At 36.2% G+C, this 26,081-nt stretch overlaps 1 protein-coding gene and 1 long non-coding RNA gene across 4 annotated transcripts in view; one reads left to right on the plus strand and one right to left on the minus strand.

Moving 5' to 3' along the window:
- Window positions 1-3,212: 3,212 nt before the first annotated feature.
- Window positions 3,213-26,081, minus strand: part of LOC120298695 — a 304,072-nt gene continuing 281,203 nt past the window's right edge. For all 3 annotated transcript variants that reach the window (XR_005554174.1, XR_005554173.1, XR_005554175.1), the window contains one exon: window positions 3,213-5,913. This is a non-coding gene — a long non-coding RNA (uncharacterized LOC120298695). The remainder of the gene's footprint in view (window positions 5,914-26,081) is intronic.
- Window positions 6,717-16,963, plus strand: PRL (prolactin). Its single transcript, XM_039322677.1, has 5 exons — window positions 6,717-6,750; window positions 8,443-8,624; window positions 11,294-11,401; window positions 12,843-13,022; window positions 16,772-16,963. The coding sequence occupies exons 1-5, from the start codon at window positions 6,723-6,725 to the stop codon at window positions 16,961-16,963; spliced, it is 690 nt and encodes a 229-aa protein (XP_039178611.1). The 5' UTR covers window positions 6,717-6,722.

Genomic DNA, 26,081 nt, shown 5'->3' on the forward strand with positions numbered 1-26,081 from the left:
TTCTATCATTTCATGTATTTGTATTGATAGAACTGCAGGAAAGGGAATTCTCCAGAATATGACTGATGAAAGTTAGCAGCAGACAAATTACTAACCTACATCTTGGTTTATAATATAAGGTAAATAGTTATGGACCTAAGTATCAACAAAAAAAGTCTTAAGCTAAGGTTCCCCCTTAAAGCAAAATAATTTCAGCACTACCCTGTTTTTGTGCTTTTATTTGAGTTATAAAATTGGCTATTCTAAATAAATATATTATGTCTTAAACATAAAGAATTTATATTTTTTTTTCAATCTTCATCTGTCCATTCCAGATGAAATGTAAAATGAGATGAGATGTAAAAAAAAAAAAAAGGTGCTGGAACTCATACATGTCATACAACCCGCCTTGCCTACCCTACAAGGTTCCCTCCAAAAAAGGTGCCGGAACTCCATTCTGGATGTTCTATGACAAAAAAAGCCCTGGTCCATTCTCTGACAATTGTTTGAAAAAAATCAATTTAAACGTTAGCATTCTTGAAGTGAAGAAAGAGAACCACTTTATTTTTAAATGCACTACCCATTCATAAAAAAAAAAAACACGAGAACTTCTCGACCATTCATTACATAATGGAAGTCCCTAATCACAGATATTGTAGCTGGTAATTAGACGATGCAGCATGACTCAACAATTGCTGTTTTAAATACAAGAACTGTATCTATATCAAGTTCTAGTTTTTACAGCTAATTATATTTGTTAGGGTTTAAGACTCCTTCCTCCACTTCAAAAATAGTTTATATATGGAACATAGCCAAACTGATAAAGTCAGAAGGCCTGTAAGTTGGAATTACTACTTGCATGATTGCTTATAAGAAGCTCAAGTATGATGGGAAAACATTTAAATGAAGCAGCCCTAACTATTGGTTCTCTACTCAGAAACAGTACCATATCAAATTAATAGCACATTGGGTAGGAAGGGGCTGCATAACTGAATTAAATCTACATGGCACATCATTTCAATTCTTTTGCAGATATACTGCCACTATTCACAGGGAAATGGGATGCACTAAATATACCAATCGGATTTATGATACACTTTGAATATAATTTTTTTATGCTGCCTTGGATTGAAAACATTCTGATTTAAGGGTCCTGCACAATACATTTTCCCTTTTCTATAGACCTAAGCAGAGTAGCTGAAATCCTATTTTTTAAAAGTGGGTATTTGATCAAATAGGAGCTTCTGCTTACTTCAAAGGAAATTTGCCTCTCTTGGCTAATGAAAAAAAATCTACTCTCATTTTAGGAAAGCTGTCTTGAGAAATAATATGTTAGATAGACTTTTAACAAAGAGAGAGTGGAAAAACTGTTTAATACCAGAAAATAAGAGATACACCTGTTCCTCTTGTTAAGACTTAATTTTTTAAAAAACAGTGAAAATATTCTCACAAATTCCCAAATGCATGCATGCTTGCTTGCTTATTTAAGAAAATTTATATTGCTGCCCAACTCACTCAGTGACTCCAAGCAGCTCACAACTATAAAAATCTAATATAAAAACTATAAAAAGCAATACCCCACCCCTCTCATGATAACAATCAATCAAATAAGCTACTTGAAGGGCTCCATCTCCCTCTGGGTTCCCCAGGGCTGTTGGCAAAAGCCTTGAGAAAGAGTGTCGAAGTGGGATCCAATCTTATTACTATGGGGATGATGCTCCATAGGGAGGGAAGAATATTGAATATGGAATATTCATTTCCCATAGGGAATACAAATATTCACTAAAAGCAACTGTTGGCTTTATCTGGTTCATGGCTGGTGGAACTCATCTCATTCCACTTAATGCATATGTTCCCAAAGCCATCATAAGAAGATCTGAGGAATAATGAGAAAACATTCAAAATCCATTGTCTCTATGTTGGTATTCATTGTGGGACTTTTAAATGTATCTAACTATAGACAGAGGGAAAGTGGATGAAATGAAATTGCTGGTTCTCTTCCTCCTTCCCCTTGTACTACTGAAACAAAAAAATCATATAAGTTATATTTGGTAAATATGTGCATATCTAAGTAAATTAATGCATACTGTATATGTGTGTATGTATGTGTAGGTAGGTAAATACGTGATAGATAGATAGATAGATAGATAGATAGATAGATAGATAGATAGATAGACAGACAGACAGACAGATGCATAAACTTGTCTCACCTAAAATTCAGTAAAACAACATTTCATAAAAAATAGTTTCTGTATTTCTTCTCTTGAAATATAACCTTGTAAGTGTCCACAGAGAAGGCAGATCAATACTATTCAATCAATACTGTACCCAGGCAAGTGAAATAAATTTGTTTATTTTAAACCACACTTTACTTATAGATGCTGAAAGCTATTCAAGACTCTTCTGTTTTCTTCTACAACGATTCAACATGATAGGTTGGATCAAAAAATACTGACCGGCCCAAAGTCATTCAGTGAGCTTCTATGCTTGAGAGGTCTGTTGAATATAGGTCATCATAGACATAGTCCAACAACTTAATCCTTACACTAGCTGTATCTGAGACAGCCAATCAATGTAAATATCATTCCATCATTGTAAACATCATTTTTACAGTTTAATTTCTGTGATAATTCCATCAAATAAGAAAACATCTCAGGTGCCTTTGAAATGACCAAATTAGCTGGTCTATCCTGAGCTGTTAAAAATGCATAAATTAAAATGCTACCTCTGCTGCAAATTTGTTGGATCAAATTTAGTTTTAAGTTGTGAAAAATCCTTAAAATAATTGGCACATAATTGATTTAAAGCCACTGTCTCAGCTTCTAAATTTATTGACCCCATGTGGTCATATGAAATTTTGGTGCCTTTGTAGAATAGTATTTTAATGTACATCAGTGGATTTAAGAGGAAATCCTCACTGCTACATATGTTATAGTAATATGATGTTGAATTATATACCAAAATGACTATGATGAATTACTGTGGCAGTGGTCAAAAGAATTGTATTAAAAAATTGAAGAAAAAAGGTATTATTCCAGATATTGATATGAGCCGAGGTGGCGCAGCAGTTAGAGTGCAGTACTGCAGGCCACTTTAGCTGACTATGTTCAGCAGGTCAGCAGTTCAAATCTCACCGGCTCAAGGTTGACTCAGCCTTCCATCCTTCCGGGGTAGGTAAAATGAGGACCCAGATTGTTGGGGGCAATATAAATATATATATACATTTCTTACTGGTGTACATCACTTAGAGAGTGCTTGCACTTAAAGCGGTATATAAGTCTCATAAATAAATAGATAAATAGATAGATAAATAAATAAATAAATATTAAGTTCCACTCTTGGAAATGTTGTATTATTATGTAAAAAATTCTTTTTCTATCTTTTGTTCCTAATTATATAGTATTATATGGTATATTTTATAAATCTTGACTATAACCTAAATCTTTATCTACAGTTTTCACCATAACTCTAACTCATGTTGTAATTTGTTAAATTTTGTTAAGGTCTTTAAGAGCTTTGGCAATATGTTTATTATTTGGTATTCTGCTTATATTTTATAAACTTATACAAATAAAAAAATTAATTTATTGTGAATTCTTTCATTAGGTAATTGTTTTCCATTTGATAATGTAACATGACTCTTTCTGGTATCACTTCATAATATAACAAAATTAATACAAGGCCCATTTTTTAATATTATAATATACTGTGGCTCAAATTCAGTCTTACCACATAATTTCAGCCATCACTGTCCACTCTATTTTGCCCTGGAAAGATCACTTCCTTGACCCATTTTACCTCAAACTCCACTGACGCAAACAATTACAAAATAGATAAGGATCTGGGGTGCTGTACGTGACTACTGCATAGCTTTCAGTGAAAATATTCATTAAATTATCTGAAGTTTGGAAAATTCATTAAAAATTATTTCTTATTCATTTAATTTCCAAAACTGTTTCATAGGCAACGGACTTACATGATGAGGGTACAAAGTAGGAAGAGAAAAACAACTAAATGGAAGCTTGATACTTGGCAACTAAACACAAAATGTTTCAAATATTGCAACAGCGATACATTCTTTATTCTAACCCCAGTTTAACAAAGACCATAATTCATTCCATAAAGCCATATTTCAGGACAACATTCCAAGTCAACAGTTTCAGATGATCTATCTGAAATATAATGGTTTGCTTTTGTACCTTCAATAAAAGTTTGAAATAAAAAGAAAACTAAGGTTTCACGGCAAGAGCTTTAGAGCCTTAGCAGAGTCTTGTAAGCACCTCTGGTTTAATACCAGTGGTTTTTCACCGTTTTCTAGAGTAAAGTGTCAAAGGCTTTCCTCAGATACTCTTTCTAGACTGAAATAACTTTATCCATTTTCAGTTTTGTTTTGTTTTTTAAAAAATCAGCATAAGCGTTAGACTGGAGATTCTGTTGCAAGATATCAATAAAATTCTGTTTATTCAGTATGGGGGTCCACAAAGAACTATGTCAGCTTTTGGGTACTGTAGGGGTTCTTGCAATGTCCATACCAAAGGCATGGGGAGAAGAGGTGGTATGACACCAGAAATCCCAAGGGTCAACTTTCCCCCTTCTCTCCCAATGCCTTAATTAGTATGGAAAATAATTGGAAAAAACATGTCTTCTGCTGTCAATTTATTTATTTATTTTAAGCAATTTATATAGCTGCCCATTTCATAAATGATAACGGGATAGTGTATAAGGCTAAAAATAATTAATGAATTAAATGTATACATATAAACCAAAGTAAAATTTCTCTGGACAAGAGAAGGCCTAGTTTTTTTTCCCTCCCCTTTTCTCCACCATAGCACAAAAAATGGGGTGAAAGTTTCTTTGCACTGAGAGTCCCATGGTAAAGCTAGCTACTTTCTTCGGCTTCACTGTGGGGCTGCTGGCTGCAGCTCTTCCCAGCAACCCATGGTGGTGATGTGAAGCTGTGGGCAACTTCATTAGTGAGCTGCCAACCACTTCTGCAGCATTCCTATAGCAAAGCAGTCCACAGTGAAGCTGCCCATGGTTTCACTACAGGGCTTCTGCAGTAGAACTGCCATCTGGCAGCTTTGCAGGGTGGAGAACGTTCTATAAGGTAAAGGTAAAGGTTTCCCTGTCCAGTCATGTCTGACTCTATGGGGTGATGCTCATCTCCATTTCTTAGCCGAGGAAGCCAATATTGTCTGAAGACATTTTCCATGGTCATGTGGTCAGCATAGCTATACACCAAAGGGGCATGGAATGCTGTTACCTTCCCACCAAAGTGGTACATGTTAATCTACATGCTTACAAACTTCTAGGTGGGCAGGAGCTGGGACAAGGAACGGGAACTCACCCTGTTATGTGACACTGAATCTTGAACCCGGGCTGACAGCTGACAATCTCAGCATCTTTAATACCTGAGCCATCACACCCCCGAACATTCTATACTTGTGGCAAAATTCTACAGCAAAGTTACAGAGGTGAACAGCAGTACCAAGCTGTGGAGAATACTGTAAACAGTAAGACTTTTTTCAGATGCCAAGGAAGAAGGAAAACAAGGGGAGGCTACCTTTGTAGTAGCCAGAGCCAGATTGAAGATGAGTTCTTGGTTTCATAATCTGAATGGGGCTTCCTGACACCTGGGTATGCAGGATGTGTGGCTGAGTTTGTAATACAAAAGTACCTGAGGTAAATAAGCTCACTATTTTTCTTCTCTGCTCTTGTTAAGGTATTTCATAGATCACTAGGGACAGCTAGACAAGGGGAGAAAATCTTTTAACATGTCTTTGGTTGACCAAAAGACTCTCCTTTGTTCACTTGCTTTTAATGTGACAGAGGCAACAGGTGATTCTTTTCATGTTTCCATTAAAAGTCCTGTTCAACCATTTTGCTTTATTCACTTTTGTTTTCTCATATCCATATCCAAAACATGGCCAGAACCTGCAAAAGAATATAGGATAGAAGTTAGAATGGCTATACTCCTGCTCACACAAAACATATAAAACACGTACAAACTGCCCACAAAGAGATGATTCAAATTTCTCCTCTTTTCTTCCTTACATAATAATAATAATAGACTTTTTTCTAAATTTACATTTCTTAAGAAATTTATACACACAAAGAGCAAGTTTTATTCAAGTTTTATTATCCGGATAAAATACTCTTTTCTCAAAATGTATCTTAGCAAGTTGTGAAATAATCCCATCATTTCAATGAGCGAAATGATCAGGACATTTTGTCAAAGTTATCATTTTTTTTGCCCATCTTGAATCTCAATTTTCATGATTAAATGCTCAGTATTTTCTTTTTTCATAGTTATTCTATATTGACAATACATAATATCTCTGATAATTGTGAACACACTAATGAATTGACAAAAATCAAGATCAATTATAATTTGAAATGGTTTCTGTATTTGTGTGGATCATCTATCTATCTATCTATCTATCTATCTATCTATCTATCTATCTATCCCTCTCTCTCTCTCTCTCTCTCATCTCTTGCATTTGTAATAAACTCAACTTGCCCTAAACTTTTGCTCAAATGAATAGGGTAATAGGAATGATTTGATGTTTATAATTATCAACTTTAATCTGAGCTACAGAGTCATCAGCAGAGAAAAAACAAAATCTACTACATTTATGCAAATTTGTCATCACGGTCTATATAAAAATGGAGTCTTCGGGTGACAAAAATCAAAATTCCCATCGTGTATTTGACAAAGCACGGTTGCAGAGTTGGTTTCTGCTATGGCCAACAAGAAGATTTCATTGAAAGGTATGTCTTATTTGTTATTCTTTTCCATGTTTTTTTTTTCTGAATAAGAGTAATTTTGTAAAAGAAAAAGTAATAACATAATTTTGACTAATAAAAATTAAGCATTTTGCAATCTGTTATGTAAGGGAAATATATATTTAAGAATTAAAAAAAACCAAGAACTTGTGGAAATCCTATTAAATGAATGGGAATTCCACAAGACCGTGTTATGTCCTTAAGGGATAGATTATATCCATGGTTTAGCATTATTCTATATACTAAAGAGAGTATCAGATGTTTTCAGTGCTTTCAATTTATTTAAAAATAAAACTGTTATGGGGCTGCTTTTCTGGACTATTCCAACCAAAATAAAGTACACCCTATGAATGACCAATCAGACATAAATTTAATTGAAAGCTAATGGAGCACCCAAATGGAATACTGTATATAAGATTGCTGTTTGTTAAGTATTTCTAAGAATAAAGACCTGCTTAAGATGATAAAATGCTTTTCCCATGCTACCTAAATATTAAAGACTTGTGTATGTTGGTATTGTATATTCTAGTGTATTCAATGTAATTTACTCCATGTGTGTGTCCATAGAATATTGCAATTTGCAGTGAGGTTGATAGACTCAAGTTACAGTGACAATGGGTGCACTGTTGGAAGACCTGAAAAATCAGGTTAGAGAAAAATTGTCAAGGAGAAAATCTATCTATGATACCAACTCCATGGCATAAATATTATCAACCAATCTGTACAGAGTTTAACTATGTTTGGCAGTAGTTCCTTTCCATTCTTTGCATTTTAAAAGAGAACTTTAGAGGTTCAACGAGTTCCCATAAAGATACTACACCATTGCTGTAGTTTGGACATAACTAAACTATGGACTCACTAATACTACAAAAGGTTTTCCAAAGCAAGGTCCAGGACCAGTTTCACATAACAGACACAATGCTGGATATTGAAAACAAAATTAGAGTGCTACAATACCAGTCTAAAGTACTGAATTCAGAGCAGGGAAAACTACCATGTATTTGATCAGAATCTTTGTTCATGTAAGCAATGTTTTCTACTTTAACAGGGTATGGGGCATAATGTAAGACTGAAATCTTTCTGATTCCTTATATATGATTTATTTAATGATTTGGTACATGCTCTCACCACACTCATTTGTTTTTGTAAAAAACAAGGCATAGAACATTGTCTAATCAATATACTGATTTATCAGTAATTAATTTTAAAGATTTTGTATGAGACATAATCTCAGGAGATCTTTGGCTCTCTTAAGATATTCAGCACCAACTTCCTTAAAAGTTGTTCATGCCAAAGTCTTTAAATAGCACAGCTGCTGAAAAATTGCAGGCAGCATCTCAAGACAATCTAAAATCTAGATAGTGATCTACTTACCTTCCCTCAAATTTAATTTTACAACCATATGTTTGTCAAGAAGGAAGTCACTCTTGGAAACAGCTATAAAGGAAAGGGGCTTAACTACACTTCCACACTTTTACACTTATTGTCGCTATGATTATTGTTATTACATAGTTTATATCCTACCTCGGCTAAGGTGAAAAGGTTGAATTCCTCAAATATGGTTATTTAAAGAAGTCAAGCATTAAAGTAAGAGGTCACGGAATACTAAACAGAGTTTTCTCTTTTCTTGATTTACTTCATTTTATGGGTATATGCCTTTTTCTTTTTGTCTTCAAGGCCTGTTTCTAGCCACTGTGCTGCTGGCTAATATGTTCCTTTCAAGGAAGTGTGTAACATCGTCACCCATTTGCCCTAATGGGTCCGACAACTGCCAGGTTTCTCTTGGGGATCTTTTTGACCGGGCCGTTAAACTATCCCATTACATCCACTCTCTGTCTGCTGAAATATTCAATGAATTTGTAAGTAATTTTGGTATAAGGAAAAGACTTATCATGTGTTCCTGAACAACAACTCCAGGCATCCCTTGTCATTGTTAGTTGTAATCATTTCTGGACATTGTAGATTAGTAATGTCTAAACTACCTCAGGTTGCCCACCAGTACTTTATGAAAGTAATTATGATTTTTAACTATAGTTTTCTTATTTCTTCTGGTTCCATTTCACAATGGGTAAAACATAAAGTATTTGCTCAGTGTTTATTATCTATTTAGAAATGTAATTTCATAAGGCAGCCTTTATTATTGCTAGGTTGCATCACGCAAAAGTTATTGCTTATTGAAATTAAAAGATTATTATTAATAATAATAGTAATAGTAGTAGTAGTAGTAGTAGTAGTAGTAGTAGTAGTAAAGTTGGAAGGGACCTTGGAAGTCATCTAGTCCAACCCCCTGCTCGGGCAGGAAACCCTACACCATTTCGGACAAATGGCCGTCCAGTGTCTTCTTAAAAACTTCCAGTGTTGGAGCATTTACTGCTTCTGGAGGCAGGTTGTTCCACTGATTAATTGTTCTCACTGTCAGGAAGTTTCTCCGTAGTTCTAGATTGCTTCTCTCCTTGATTAGTTTCCACCCATTGCTTCGTGTCCTGCCTTCAGGTGCTTTGGCAAATAGCTTGATTCCCTCTTCTTTATGGCAGCCCCTGAGATATTGGACTACTGCTATCATGTCCCCCCTTGTCCTTCTCTTCGTTAAACTAGACATACCCAATTCTAGCAACCGTTCCTTATATGTTTTAGCCTCCAGTCCCCTAATCATCTTTGTTGCTCTTCTCTGTACTCTTTCTAGAGTCTCAACATCTTTTTTACATCGTGGTGACCAAAACTGGATGCAGTATTCCAAGTGTGGCCTTACCAAGGCATTGAAGAGTGGTATTAATACTTCACGTGATCTTGATTCTATCCCTCTGTTAATGGAGCCTAGCACTGTGTTGGCCTTTTTGGCAGCTGCAGCACACTGCTGGCTCATATTTAGGTGATTGTCTACTAGGACTCCGAGGTCCCTCTCACAGTTACTACTATTGAGCATGGTGCCACCTATGCTGTACTTGTGCATTTGGTTTTTCTTGCCTAAATGTAGAACCTTGCTTTTTTCACCATTGAATTTCATTTTGTTAGTTAGTGCCCAGTGTTCAAGTCTGTCCAGATCCTTCTGTATCTTAAGCCTGTCTTCTGGAGTGCTGGCTATTCCTGCCAGCTTGGTGTCGTCTGCTTAATTAATGCGATTCTTAAACTACAGGTAGTCCTCGACTTACAACAGTTCGTTTAATGACCATCTGAAGTTACAAGGGCACTGAAAAAAACAGACAAACTTATAACTGTTCTTCACACTTATGACTGCAGCAGCCCCGTGGTCATGTGATCAAAATTCAGACGCTTGGCAACTGACTCATATTTATGGCAGTTGCAGTGTCCTGGGATCATGTGATCCCCTTTTGCAACCTTCTGACAAGCAAAATCAATAGGGAAGCCAGATTCACTTAAGAACAGTGTTACTAACTAATTCTCTTAACAACTGTGGCAAAAAAAATCTGGGGTGGCACAGTGGTTGGAATGCAGTACCGCAGGCTAACTCACTGCTTACTTCAGGAGTTTGACTCTGACCGGCTCAAGGTTGATTCAGCCATCCATCCATCCTACCGAGGTCGGTAAAATGAGGAGCCAGATTGTTGGGGTCAATATGCTGACTCTGTAATCCGCTTAGAGAGGGCTGTAAAGCACTGTGAAGCGGTATGTAAATCTACATGCTATTAGTATTGCTAAAATGGAGCAAAATTCACTCAACAACTGTTTTGCTTACTGTAGCAACAGAAATGTTGGGCTCCATTTTGGTGGTAAGCGGAGGACTACCTGTATTTGTGAAAAAGTTATCAAAGCCCCATAATAAAAGAAGCTACACAAGCTTTTAAGTGGATTTCTAGACTGGAAGCCGACAAGATATTATATTTCATATACAGAGTTTTCAGAATCTGTTCCAATACAGTTTTCATCAGTGAAAAAAGCCCACCTCTATTCCTTTTAAAGATGGAAATCCTATTATTTCTTAAGACGCAAGAGTAGGAAATCGGATGGGGCAGATAGTTACGTCTCATTAATAGATCCATTGTAGTGAAAGCTTCATCTACCCTGGGGGAACCGAACCTCAACAAAGGATGTGGAAGAAGGAAAACATTGTCTTCTGTACAAAGAAGTCATTTAAAGTAACAAAATGAAAATATGGAAGACTAAGTAACAAACGTCCAAGTGAAAGGTTTGCTCAGAGAAAAATAACTAAATGCATGCAAGAAAGCTATTCTGGAGTATGGCAGAAAATATACTCTCTGAGGAACTGTGGGATGTGGGCCACTTTGTACCATAAACAGCTTTTATTAATATCTGGGCCATTTTATACCATAAAGAAGTTTTTATTGTTATGAAAAAACTACGATGCTTAAAATTGATTTCCTTTCACAGTATACAAAGAGGCAGATCACCTTTGACTAAGTCATGCAATAAAGTTGGGAGACAAAATTAATGCCCTCCATAACTCTAGGATACATTTTACAAAGCAACCAATGAAAACAAGAATCAGTCTATTCTTTTTCAAAAATGCTGGTTATCTACTTGACTAAATGTCATCTTTGTTTACTGTTAGGATGAACGCTATGCTCAGGGCCGGGGTTTTATTGCAAAGGCCGTTAACAGCTGCCATACTTCTTCCCTAACCACTCCTGAAGATAAAGAACAAGCTCAGCAGATACATGTAAGTTGTCTCCGTTTGTTGACAGATGTGTGCAAGTTCACCAGAAATCTGATGAAATCCTTTCAAAGCATACAGTTACCATAGATAGGGTTATAAAGGGCAGCTTTTACCATTGCTCCACCTCTGTAAGTGGTAGGAATAAGCAAAGCACAAAACAAGGAAGCATGCTCTGACCTATATGAACAAAAACGAAAGACAATACATTCACAATACAAAACAAGATTGTCTTTCACAAGGCTGGAAAAATCCAGGGAGGGCTGATGAAAGAATCTCCTTTATCTGTCCTAAGAAGAGATGGGAAGATGGTATATTTGTGTGAAGAGATGCATAAACAATAGGCTATAGATTAAATAGTCTATATATTCCCTAGCAGGAAAGAAAAATAGATCTGGCAAAAATGGAAAGATAATTTTAAAAGGTCAGGGGCTAGAACTCCATATTGCAATGGTCTCTTGATCACAGAGGTTTCCTCAGTGTTCCAGTTTTGGAAATAAAACATACCTTATTGAATAATCATATTTAAAAAAAGGTTTCTACTCTGTGCACTTGAAGAGGAAATCTTTGGAATGCTAAGGTGTCGCCTGAGAGCCCATTCCTCCTTTTGATTCAGTTTTCAAATGCCATTCATCCACTGAATAATCTCTTTTCAGAAACCAAAACATGTGCCACAAATATTTGAGATATGTATGTGTCTGGCATTTATCTATGTTTGCATGGGCTACTTGGGATGTTTGAGCCTTTCAACGTAGCAGCACAATAGCAATTCTCCCAAGAGAAGCAGGAGGACATTTATACCACAGAATAGATGCATTTTGCTATGTAAGGAAAGTGAAAAGTGATTGTGTCAACACTGGAGAAGTCTCAAGGACAGCACAATGGCTAGGAGGATCCTAGGAAAGCCAAGAGCCCTTTGATCTTTCAGCTCACCCCAAGCAGTGGCAAAGTTTCAAAAGAAAAGAAATCTTCCCAGAAGCAAAACACTTGAAATCAGCCTTATGTCTGGGCATGTTTGCAGGATTTGATGTAGACACAATAAATGCTTCGGGATGAGATATTAAGTGGCCTACCACAGATCACATCTTCCATTATATCTTCAAATATTTTCTAGATCCTTTATTTCTAAAAATGTATCATTAATGCTCAGGCTAATCTTTGGATTAAATGGCATTTATGCAACAAAGATGAATGGAGTGATTTCTACTGGCAGCACAGATAATTTACTGATAGCATGATATTTAGGGCACTCTCTTGTCTAGTTACATTTAACAAAAAAAAAGGCCTTGCAATTGCACTATAGTCTGTAGTTTAGCTATATTTGATAAATGGGCAGATACAAAATTGCAGTAAGGACATTTTAAGGTAAGTTTGATTAAAAAAATTGTTCCATATCTCTTGGGTAGATTTTGCACACTAACTGCACAATTCTGTTGCCAATGAACAGCACGAGGACCTATTAAATCTAGTTTTGAGTGTACTCCGTTCCTGGAATGACCCTCTATTACATCTGGTCTCTGAAGTTGAAAGAATCAAGGAAGCTCCTGATACCATTCTCTGGAAGGCCATGGAGATTGAGGAGCAAAATAAACGGCTTCTTGAGGGGATGGAGAGAATAGTTGGACGGGTGAGTCAAAAACTCCTCTGAAGTTCTTCCAGCTTCATAACACTATTCGGAATGTATAAAATGAGACAGATTTTTTTGTTTGTTTGTTTGGATTAAAATGCTTCAAAGAAAGAAAGTAAGAAGTTAAAAGTGTCAGCAAAACCTTTCAGATCTGGAGATCTGTTTGGCATCTATAAGAAGTAGCAAAACATTTTGATCTTTACTAATAAAAAAAGTTATGAAGTGCCAAACAACAAAGCATAAAGCTGATTTTGTAATTTTTCTTAATACTAAAAAAGGGACATGGCCCAACCTAGACTGAGAATCAGCAAACAGGTTAGAACTTTTATCTTGCCTCCTATCTTATATTTTATAAAATTAACATGATTCCCCTGCACATGAAAGTGCTGAAAAAACAATAACTTTCATTAATGTGATTTTTTTAACACTTCCTTGCAGAGAGGAATGTAATCTTTCCCTTACCCTCTACAAGCTAAGACTAAAAAGAAAAGAAAAGATGAGTTTACAAAAAAAACCCCTCAAAATCAGCTGCACATTACATATTTAATATGTCATATGTTTAGTTTGAAAGCAGTCAATACTTTTTTTTAACATATGTAGGTATGTGTCTTAGGAAAGTAACAGAATGAGCCATGAATGAAGCCTGTGCCATGAATGAAGGCAATAAATAAAAGTTGTTACATATCTAGTACATACTTTGTACATTAAAAGTGTTAAGCTAACATTCTTTCTTTCCACACTTGTTTGAACTCAAGAATATTTCCAAATTCTCCTTATTAATTATCTTAATTTCTAATGTGTCATATTCAAAATCTACTATGAAAATGAAGGACAGAATTGAAAGTAAAACACATCAAAGTAGGCATTTCTAAGCAATTTTAAAAACAAGATGCATGCATCATTTCCTTTTTATGTTTGCATTTTCTTTCAGCAGTTGAAATAGTTACTTTTTTCAGAAAGACACCTATGCAGCATTTTCTATGTAAAATTTAAACATACCTAAAGAAGCAGCTATCCATTCTGATTGAGCAAGGGCACTAAAATCTATTCTAAGCAAATGCACTAAACTTTTTTCACAACCATATTGTATGTAGGGAGTTGTATTTGCTGTTTTCCCTGATCTACCAGGAACAGGCTAATATGACTGCCTTCCATCCTCAAATTAGTGCAAGTCATGCTTACAACACTTATCTGAAAATGCCTGCATGTTCAATCATTTCAGATTATCATTACTGGCCAATGTTTCACTAGCACACATGAATTCTAGATTACTAATACCTAGATGGGATCCTGACAAGCCCTACTGTGTTTTTTGGTTAGTTACACAACATCAGGTAGAATGCTTTTCTTTTGCCATATTAAAACATTCAGCCTATAATCCCCCCAATCCTAAAGTATTTGTCCTTTAGACTGGTGGTGAGATTTTTAGGTTGCCTCTATTGAACTGCCAAATAATAAAAGTTGGATATAACATCTACAGAAAACTTTCCCAATCTAATGCTCAACACTGTCTAAACATTGTATATGTTGGTACAAGATGTTTTGAATTGAATTAGAATAGAATAGAATAAAAATTTTATTATCACTTTAAATGAACACTAATCAGCATACATTAAAATGAAACTTCATTGCATTCAGCTCTCAAAAAAACCCCATTATGCACATGCACGCAAGCACGCACACACACACACGTCTAATTTGAATGTATACGTACATGGCAAAAAAAAACCCTTGTGAATTTACAAGACGGATGGCACAAGGAACAAAGCTGTTACAGAATCTAGTAATTCTGCTATAAATACTTCAAAACCTCCTCCCAGAGGGGAGCAATAGAAGCAGACCATGAAGTGGGTATGTGGAGTCTCTAACAATGCTTCGAGCTCTATGCATATAGCGCTTATAAGCAGTATCCTGCATGTTCAAGCATTTCAGATTATCATTACTGGCCAATGTTTCACTAGCACACATGAATACTTTATTTGGCCAAGGGTGAATTAGACAGACAAGGAATTTGTCTCTCGTACAAAAGTACTCAGTGTACATGCAAAGCAACAGAATAATAACAGTAACAATAATAATACCGATAAAAGGGGGAGTAAAGAAAATAATAAAAAGGGTAAATAATAGTACAACCATACGACATGGGTTAATAGATATTAGACAACACTGAAAGATCTTTAAATGCCCAGTAATTCAAGCAGGGTAAGACAAATTCCTGGGGGAATATTGTATTTGCTTCACACTATAATAAAAGCCTTTGATTGGTGAAAGTAGGCAAACATACAAGTCTTACTTGTTTACTTTGCAGCTCTAATGTGCAAAGTGCATTCTAATTATCTTGTATATATATCTTTTCATGAACTTGTATTACAAAAAAGTGTTTCTTTTGGTGAAATACACTATAAGTAAAATGTTCACTCTGTTGAATACTTAAATCTAAGCAAAGATCTACTCAGATTCCAAATTACTATCTGATAATTCTTCAGTTATGTTACACCTCTCTAAGGCAGGGGTGCAAAAGGTACAGCCGACAAGCATTTTTGATACAATCAAAGCTGATTGAACCAGACATTTTGACTCCCTTTTTTAATATATATACATTTTGGAAGATGATGAGAGATGGTTTGGTGCAGTGGTTTAAGGCACCAAACTGGGAGACCATCAGTTCTAGTCCTACCTTAGGCATAAAGCCAGACTGAACTTGGGCCAGTCCTTCTCTCTTAGCCCTGGTAAGAGGCAATGGTAAAACACTTCCAAAAATCTTGCTAAAAAAACAAAAGGAACTTGTTCAAGCAGTACACACTGATAACAAAACTATCTATATCTATATCCACTGTATATCTATATATCTATCCCTATCTGTATCAGTAATCCTTGTTTATCCATTCATTCAGCAACCATTCAAAATTACAACAGCTTTGAAAAAGGAGACTTAAAGTGACTGTCACAGCACACACACACACACACACACACACACACACCATGAGATTGTGATCTGTGTGCTTGGCAACTGATTTGCATTTATTATGGCTGCAGTGTCCTCCAATTGCATTTGCTATCTTCCGTGTCAGCATCCCACAAGCAGAGTCAACGGGGAAGCTGATAGGAAAGATCACAATCACTCTGGTAAACTGTTCACACCATTCCCCACTCAGCAGAGCCACCCCTGGCCCCACTGCATTTGTGCCATACCTTGTGAACCATTCATGCACCCTCTGTACCTGGCAGCAGCCACCCCCAATCCTTCTACACTTGCATTGCATGTTGTACTTTACCTGCCTGATTGACTGTCAGCCACCGAGGGCTCATTTAACAACCCACAATCCTTGCTCAGGGATGACAATGGGATTGCCAGGATTGCCATTGCTAAGTGGTGCAGTCATGTGACATTATGTTTTATATGACCACATCACTTAGCAAAGGAAATTCTGGTCCCAATTATTGCCATTAACTGAGGACTATGTATATGTAATCTACAGATAGTATCTGTTGAAAAAGGGGGATATTTTAGGAGCAAAATAATTATATTAAACCTGGAGCACGTTTAAAGCACACATTTTATCTCATAGAAGGGAGCACGTTTTATCTCTTAAGAATCTCTCTAGTTTCCTGGCCTTACCAATTTTGGGAGTGTAGCTTACTGAATGGGTTTGTATGGAAGTTCTAAGTCTCTGCTCTGAAAATTGACCAAAATATATTGAGCAATTGTGAAACCATCAAGGTTTATTTTGACTTTGCATTTTCCTTAGGTTCACCCAGGTGACTTAGGCAATGAAGTCTATTCTAGATGGACTGATCTCCCTTCCCTCCAACTGGCTGATGAATATTCTCGCCTCTTTGCCTTCTACAATCTGTTGCACTGTTTGCGGCGGGACTCCCACAAAATTGACAACTATGTGAAACTCCTGAAATGTCGCCTCATTCATGACAGCAACTGTTGAACAGCTGTGCTCTCACTTTATTAAAATGATAGCACCACATCTTTTTAAAATACTCTGCTTTTAGCCTCACTGTTCTTAGAAAATCTCAGCTTGCAAAAAAAAAAAAAGATTTAGAGGCCCATTGTGCTCGCTTCTTTCTGGTTAAATTGTTAGATAAACCATTATTTTTTTCTGTTCAGAGCATTTTCATTCAGATTGCAGCAATATTCAAATCAAGCAATAAAACATTGAAAATGTATGGAGGTTAAAATGTGTTTCTTAAACATTGGTGCTGGTGTAAAACAAGGGGGCCCAGAGCTACATGCAACTTCCAAATGCTTTTGATACAGTTCTTCAAACCCCTCCAAAATTGCCACCAAAATTATAGTTTGGAATATGATAAAAAGGGGGAAAGATTAAATACATTTAAATTACTTTACAGGTAGTCCTCAGCTTATAACCACAATTGGGACTGGAATGTCTATCGCTATGCAATGTGGCCATTAAATGAATCATGCCAATTTTACAAACTTTTTTGCCACCGTCATTAAGTGAATCATATGGTTAAATGAATCTGGTTTCTCTCATTGAATGCGCTTGTTGGACATTTCCTGGGAAGGTCACAAATGGTGATCACATGATCCCAGAATGTTGCAACCATTGTAAATATACGCAGGTTGCCAAGTGCCCAGTCAGTTACCTGACTAAAGGGACATTGTGATGGTCATAAGCCCAAGGACTGGTCATAAGTCACTTTTTTTGGCACCATTGCAAACCTTGAACAGTTGTTAAACAAATGATCGTAAGTCGAAGACTCTCTAGAATTTCAAATTAAATAAAATCGAATTTAGTTCTTGTCCAGATCCCACCTACTCTTTGAGAGTCATCTCACAATATGGTATAAAAAGGCCAGATATAGCTCTCAGTCATAGACCATTCCCCCCAAATTAGTGCATGTCCTATTGAAATCTTTTGAAATGCTGACTCCTTTAGTTAATACAGAATTACAGAGTTGTAAGGGAACTTGGAGGTCTTCTAGTCCAACCCATCTGACTTATGTGTCCTTTCATTGTTAAAACATTTCTCATCTAAAGATGTTGCTAACTCTGAGGGGTCCAGATCATGAGGTTCTCTTGAAGCTCCCACATATATTCCTGGTAATCTCTCCTCCAGTTTCCCTCCCCCTCACAAGACAGATCTGCCAAACCAGGTTGCCCCTGGCCATTTTCTGAAAGTCCTGTGTTCTCTAGTGCAAGTAGTCCTCGACTTACAACCACAATTGAACCCCAAACTTCTGTTGTTACCTGAGAAATTTATTAGACGAATTTTGCCCCATTTTATGGCCTTTTTGCCACAGTTCTTAAGTGGAACGCTGCAGCTGTTTAAGTCGGTAACACGATTGTTAAGTGAATCTGGCTTCCCGGTTGGCTTTGCTTGCTGGAAGGTTGCAACTGTCATAAATATGAACCAGTAGCCAGGCAATCAAATTTTGATCATGTGACCGTGGGGATGCTGTAATGCAGTGTGTCTCAACCTTGACAATTTTAAGACATGTGGACTTCAACTCCCAGAATTCCACAGCCAGCAATGCTGGCTGTGGAATTCTGGGAGTTGAAGTCCACATGCCTTAAAATTGTCAAGGTTGAGAAACACTGCTGTAATGTTGCCAGCTTTGCAGAGGTGCTGGAGACTGTGGAGCTTCTACACAAGAGGAGACAGTCCTACTCAGATGATTGGATTGCCATCATCTGTGCCAGACTTCTCTCCTCCAAGAAATACAGGTAGTCCTCGACTTACGACCACAACTGAGCCCCAAATTTATGTTGCTAAGTGAGACATTGCTTAAGTGAAGTTTGCCCATTTTATGACTTTTCTTGCCATAATTGTTCAGTGAATAACTGCAGTTGTTAAGTTAGTAACACAGTTGTTAAGTGAATCTGGCTTCCCCATTGATTTTACTTGACAGATGGTCTCAAAAAGGGATCACATGACCCTGGGACATCGCAACCGTCATAAATATGAGTTAGTTGCCAAGCATCTGAATTTTGATCATGTAACCATGGGGATGCTGCAAAGGTCGTAAGTGTGAAAAAAGTCATAAGTCACTTTTTTCAGTGCTGTTGTAACTTTGAATGGTCACTAAATGAACTGTTGTAAGTTGAGGATTACCTGGAGTTAGTAGTTGATCCAAGGAACTAAAATTTAAGAGCTTTGTCTAACCTGGAATATATAAGAAGGAAGATTATCCCTACTTTCAAGTGAGACATTTATATATAGCAGTTTAGGGAAGCAGAACTCTTATCTGTTTCCTCTTGGGTTTTCTATGATTTGAAGTTGCAAGCTTGCCTTTTTTGTATGGGAGGGATAGTCTGCGTCTATTCCCTATTTCAATTTTTGTTGTTCATATCGCTGTAAAAAGAAGCACTTCTTTTTATTGGCAAAAACTGTACTCATTCCTAAAATAACAGACGGAAATATATAAGACCTTCTATAGGAATCCATTGTCTTGATTCTGCTCTCAATATCAGTGTCCAGTGTACAGGTACTCCCTGACTTATGATCAAAATTGAGCCCCAAATTTATGTTGCTGAGACAGTTAAGTAAACCTTGCCCCATTTTGCACCTACCTTGCCACCGTTGTTAAGTTAGTAGCACAGTTATTAAGTGAATCCGGCTTCCCCATTGACTTTGCTTGTCAGAAGGTCACAAAAGGTGATCATATGACCCCGGGACATTTTCAACCGTCGTAAATATGACCCAGTTGCCAAGCATCTGAATTTTGATCATGTGGCCATGGGGATGCTGCAACAGTTGTAAGTGTGAAAAATGATTGTAAATCCCCCTTTTTTTTCAGTGCCATTGTAAACTTCAAACAATCACTGAAGGAACTGTTGTAAAACGAGGACCACCTGTACCTAAATCAGACGCAGACAGATTTTGAGACCTAGGAACAGTTATTATTGATGTTCATAATTTTATGGATCAATTGCATTCGAGCTACCCTATCAGAGATATTGGTGAAAGACAAGAAATGGGCAAAAGATGTATTGCATAGTCCAGGCTTTTCTCAATAAGACTTTTTTAATGCAATAAGACCACACTATCCTTATTCGATCTCCAAAGCATGTCTGTGCTGGTTTTACTCCCATGAGGCAATCAAAGTAATCTTCATTGTGTGTGCCAGAAAGAGTTTTTTACACAGAACTCTGCATAAACTCTCAAGTTTCTTAGGATATTAAGCTCTAAAGAACTTTTTCCCCAATATTTTGGTTTCCAAATTCTGTAAAAAAAAAACATGGATTGGCTTGATATAAGTGCTTTTTTATTTAAATTGATGACATTTTAATTTTAATCTCCATACTTCCACAGTACTTTGTTAGGCTTTCCTTTCCTGCAACCTTTGTGCATGCTTTCTGGTTTTAGAAGCGTCAAACAACCAAACAAATGTGGTGAGTGTGCACTTACAAGTACTCTTGTGGGTGGAAACAGGAAGTCCCGATAATATTATCAGAGAATGGCTCTGTCCTTGGAAAATCTCTAATATATTGGTGCAAATAAAAGGACTTCGGTTGTTAGAGTAAAACTCTAGGTGATCAATCATCTTGATTCTGCCTTTTTTTTCAGTAGCTCGGTAGGGAATGCATCATTTTAAAGTGGTACTTGCCATTATGTACCGTGAAGCCTGCTTAATTAGCTTACTTGCCTACAGTACTTGCAGTGGGGCCAGTATGCTACAAAGATTCCTGCATTAAGAGTCATGTCTAGTGTCAACAAGGCAATATAATAGCAGACTCAGTAGTGAGACACACAATATTGTTAGCTGCTATATCAAGAAACAAAGCAAACATCTTAGCAGTTAGGAGTGTTACTGCTCATGGATTAAATAGATACAAAAAGCTCTTACCACAGTTTTACTATGGAATCACTTCTCCCCGCATGAATGCCTACACTGTATTTCAATTTCATGAGAAATTCAATTCCTAGTTTTGATCTAATTTATTAATGTATCCATTAATGTCTTATACTATCAATTACTAATTTATACCCTACAGGGAACTAAATATGCCTAATACATGTAGTCCTCAACTTACAACAGTTCATTTAGTGACCGTTCGAAATTACAACAGCATTGAAAAAAAAGTGACTTATGACTGTTGGCAGTAACAAACATCGTGGCATCCCCATGGTCATGTGACCATAACTCAGATGCTTGGCAGCCGACTCACATTTATGATGGTTGTAGGTGTCTCGGGGTCATGTGATCCCCTTTTGTGACCTTTTGACAAGCAAAGTCAATGGGGAAGCCAGATTCACTGAACAACCGTGTTACTAACTTGACAGCTGCAGTGATTCACTTAACAATTATGGCAAAAAAGGTTGTAAAATAGAGCAAACCTCACTTAACAAATGTCTCGCTTAGCAACAGAAATTTTGGGCTCAATTGTGGTCGTAGGTCGAGGACCGCCTGTATGAGGCACCCAATACCATAGATGCATGGCTCATTTTCACAGGATTCCAAATAAGACATCATCTTTGCATGCCTCAATATGTATTTACCATTCTTGTCATGTTATTCTTGAATGTGTAGCAAACCAGCTGTGACCATCAGCAATTGCTAATAATAAATAATGAAACATAACTGTAGCTGTTATAATTATTATTGTATTAACTATTAACTATTCCTTGGAGGTCCAATAACATCAATTTTAAATCACCCAAGTCTAAGTCAGACATTCATAAAGGAAAAATCTGAATCTGTACACATATATATATACCAAAGTATTCTCTAAAACCTCATAACTTATTTTAATAATATAATGTCTGACAGTACCTAAGTTTATAGATGATCATATAGCAATTTTTATATATTAAATTTCTAGATTACTTTAATCCTACAGATTCTAATGAGCAGACAGTTTATATATACAGGTAATATAATAAAACATTATGCAAAAATACCTAGGACAAAAATAAATGAGTAATTAATGCATTCTGGTAATAGCTCTACTCAGACTAATTAAACTTCAAAGACCTTCCAAAATAGCCATATTTCTAATTCTAGATGTGACAGCAAAAATATTTGTAAATTGTCAGCATATTTATTATGCAACAATGTTCAGGCTGATGTTTTCATGATTTTTTTTTTTTAATAAACATCAGTCAGTCAGCATGCATGTTGTGTAATTCAAAACCTCAAGTTTCTCTTTTTTGGTCTTTAAACTACTGGACTTACAAAACTCTTAATTTTAATTAGTTACTTAGTCAGTTTTACGTTCTCTGTTTATACCACGACTGCAAGTCCTGCATAGTTAATTCTCATCCTGTAATCTTTTCCACAGTTAACAACCATGCAAAACAGATTGAAGAAAATAAAGGCAGAGTTGGCCTCCTGGGCCTAATCTAACATGTTAACCAAATCACTTGCATTGCATAGTTTACTGATTATGTTAGTTTATTTATTAATATGCAAGGTTTCTGTGTATCCCATTAGGAATTCTCTTTGAGAATTCTCTCCCACACCATTTCAAAAGTATTTCAATTTGAAATGCTTTTGGATTTTTAATCTTTGGGTGAAACCTTTAAAACTATCTGCATGTATGCATCAAGAAGAACGATGTCTATTTCCAAAGTGTTTTATTATGGCTAGTGCAGAATTCAAAATGTCCATTTAGAAAGAGCTATGCCCTCAAAAATACCTAATGGAAATTCTGGGATATTTTTTTTCTTGGATACTATTGGCTCCAGTTATACCACATAGAAATTGTTTTGGAGTCCTGCAATGAAAAGTGTTGTTTTTCTGCTAGTATAAAATCTCTCTCTCTCTCAAAATAAATCACATAGTTCACTGCACTTTCAGTGTCAGCTACTCCTTTTCCTACTTCTATGATAACATTCCTTTGGGGAAATTACCAGGTTGAAGGATCGTTTCAATATATTAATGGTAATTTTCTCTACAATTCTACTTGCTATGTTACTATATACAGAAGTAGGCAGCTATATTTTTGGCTCTGTAATTCCCTCTGATTGTCACTGAAAATGAGGAGAAAACCAAGATATTTTTTTTAAAAAAAATCAGTGTTATTCATTCTATACCACTCTGATTTTATCTTTCTTTCTGTATGTCTCACTATCTTTTTAAATAATTATTTCTGCATATTTCAAAAACAATTTTTACATACATTGCAGTGCTTAGCGGGAATGGGGAGTTCGATGCATTTGTCAGGTCATGAAAAATTGCCTGTCCCTGCTTTACAAATATATCATCATAAAGCAAAATGCTCAATCTGTTGTTTTTTTTAAACTGAATTAAGGAATGTCTGTATATCTAATAGCTTAACAATATCATATAAGGAGTTTCAAATAAATGTTCACATCATATTTCAGTCTGAGACCAAAAAAGATATGTGGGATGTTTGAGAAAAACATTTAGCAATATACAACCTAAAGGAAATCAGGAAAATATGACTGACCCAATTATCTAAATTATTACAAATTTGTTTTTCTATATTGAAAATAATCAGAATTATTTTTCTATATTATCTTTTACTATCTATAGCATGCCATGCAGCACTTATTTTCAAATCACCTGACACTATAACTGAATACCATCTGTATATAAAAATCACTATCAAATATAAACACACCTGACCTGGTTTTATTACTAAATTTTGGAGTAGTATTGGAATAAAAGCTATAGATATGTGCAGAGGTTTCAGTTAATGTGTAGGAAGACTCCCCATTTAAATATGTTCTACTTTGTAGTGCTTATTGTTGTTGTAAGCAACATTTTTACAGTATTCAATTCCAAACAATAATTTCTTGTATTATTCATCTTGAAAAATACTAACTACATTATAATTCTTCCACACTGTTTTATGCAAAACAAAAAGAATAATTTCTATTGGTGGAAGGAAACTCCTAAATAGTCTCATGAGCTACTTTCTTCCATAAGACCTTTGAGACTGATTTCAGAACGAAGCCTAGCTCTTTGTTTCATCAGTGACAGGTACAACAATGAAGTTCAACAATTCTGACCCAGAAAGTTTAAAATGCTGATCCAGGGAGATATCGGCAAATTCCCTATTTTTCCATACGTTGATATTGGAGACCTACCCCTTACAGTAAGGTTGCAATACATAATTCACTGTTTTCATAAAGACACAACTTAAAAATTACATTACAATTAAATTACAAACTTACAAATTATAATATGGTATGTCAGTCCCTAAAGGCCCTCCAGAAGAGTGATGTTTCCACCAGCTTCTGGAAGGCTATGATACTGGTCCATAGCCCAGGGATTGGGGACCTGATTTAGATCATCACTAAAGAAAACAATGAAATACATCTGCAAAACCTCAAGACAATGTTATGGAGATGAATAGACATCAGTCTTCTAAACATAATACTACATTGTACTACATTGATAAAGTAGACCACAGCCTACTACCTGATAAGATAGAAAAATGTAGTTTAGACAGCATCATCCCCAGATGGATTCGTAGCTGGCTGACCAGCTGTATTCAGCGTGTGGTCCTCAATGGAACCACATCTACATGGAGGGAAGTGTGTAGTGGGGTGACCCAGCGCTCTGTTCTGGGCCCAGTGCTCTTCAACATCTTCATCAATGATTTGGATGAGGGGATAGGTGCGGAAGTCATCAAATTTGCAGATGACACCAAGCTGGCAGGAATAGCCAACACTCCAGAAAATAGGCTTAAGATACAAAAGGATCTTGTCAGATTTGAACATTGGGCACTATCTAACAAAATGAAATTCAATGGTGAAAAAAGTAAGGTTCTACATTTAAGCAAGAAAAACCAAATGCACAAGTATAATATAGGTGGTACCTTCCTCAATAGTAGTAACTGTGAGAGGGATCTCGGAGTCCTAGTGGACAATCACTTAAATATGAGCCAGCACGTGCTGCACTGCCAAAAAAGCCAACACAGTGCTAGGCTGCATTAACAGAGGGATAGAATCAAGATCACATGAAGTGTTAATACCACTTTACAATGCCTTGATAAGGCTACCGTTGAAATACTGCATCCAGTTTTGATCACCACGATGTAAAAAAGATGTTGACACTCTAAAAAGAATACAGGGAAGAGCAACAAAGATGATTAGGGGACTGGAGGCTAAATCATATAAGGAACGGTCGCTGGAATTGGGTATGTCTAGTTTAATGAAGAGAAGGACTAGGGGTGACATGATAGCAGTGTTCCAAAATCTCAGGGGTTGCCACAAAGAAGAGAGAGTCAAGCCATTCCCCAAAGCACCTGAAGGCAGGACAAGAAGCAATGGATGGAAACTAATCAAAGAGAGAAGCAACCTAGAACTAAGGAGATAGTCAGAACAATTAATCAGTGGAACAACCTGCCTTCAGAAGCTGTGAATGCTCCAATGCTCTGAAATGGTATAGGGTTTCCTGCCTGAGCAGGGAGAAGACCTCCAAGGTCCCTTCCAACATTATTATTATTATTATTATTATTATTATTATTATTATTATTGTTGTTGTTGTTGTTGTTGTTGTTGTACAGCCATACAATGACCATACAAGGCCTATGCAAGTATACACAGAAAATTCAAGCTATTGTGAATGCTTTGAGTCACATCACAGATGTGATGCTTTTTAAAATTTGTTAATTACTGTAACAGATTCTTGCCAAATGTAATCATAGTTCCACAACCCTGGAGTTCTCTATACAAGTGGAGAGGGCATAGCAATGGGCAAAACAACTCAAACAAGCTTTCACAAAAGGAAAGAAATGATTTTTGTATATGATACAGGTACAAATGTTGGTACTTGTTCGAAGCTTCAAGAATGCTTTACAGGCAATGTCCAGAGATTCAGTTTCATATTGAATCAAAAGATTGCAAATTTCTGCTTATATAAGACAAGGTTATAAATGCAACAAGAAATCAAATGCTAGTGATACTGTTCTCAGATTGTATCTTACATTCAAAGTTGGACTTTCTCAACCCTAATCTGAGAACAGTTCAAAACACTAAGTTGAAAATGGCAAGCATTCTTCTGATGATGAAATACGATGTATTGACTGGCTAAAGAGATAAGAAATATGGAAAGAAGTGGCTGTGTGTGACATGGTTGGAAACTCAACTCAACCCAATAGATAAACAA

Source organism: Crotalus tigris, unplaced genomic scaffold (assembly GCF_016545835.1).
Source record: "Crotalus tigris isolate CLP2741 ecotype Arizona unplaced genomic scaffold, ASM1654583v1 scf7180000024119.3904262, whole genome shotgun sequence".
NCBI classification, from domain to species: domain Eukaryota; kingdom Metazoa; phylum Chordata; class Lepidosauria; order Squamata; family Viperidae; genus Crotalus; species Crotalus tigris.

Bases quoted from the DNA above. Each gene is read 5' to 3' on its own strand.
- PRL (XM_039322677.1), top strand. From the start codon at position 6,723: ATGGCCAACAAGAAGATTTCATTGAAAG. The intron at 6,751-8,442 runs GTATGTCTTATT...TTTGTCTTCAAG, and splicing joins CAAGAAGATTTCATTGAAAG to GCCTGTTTCTAGCCACTGTG. The intron at 11,402-12,842 runs GTAAGTTGTCTC...GCCAATGAACAG, and splicing joins AACAAGCTCAGCAGATACAT to CACGAGGACCTATTAAATCT.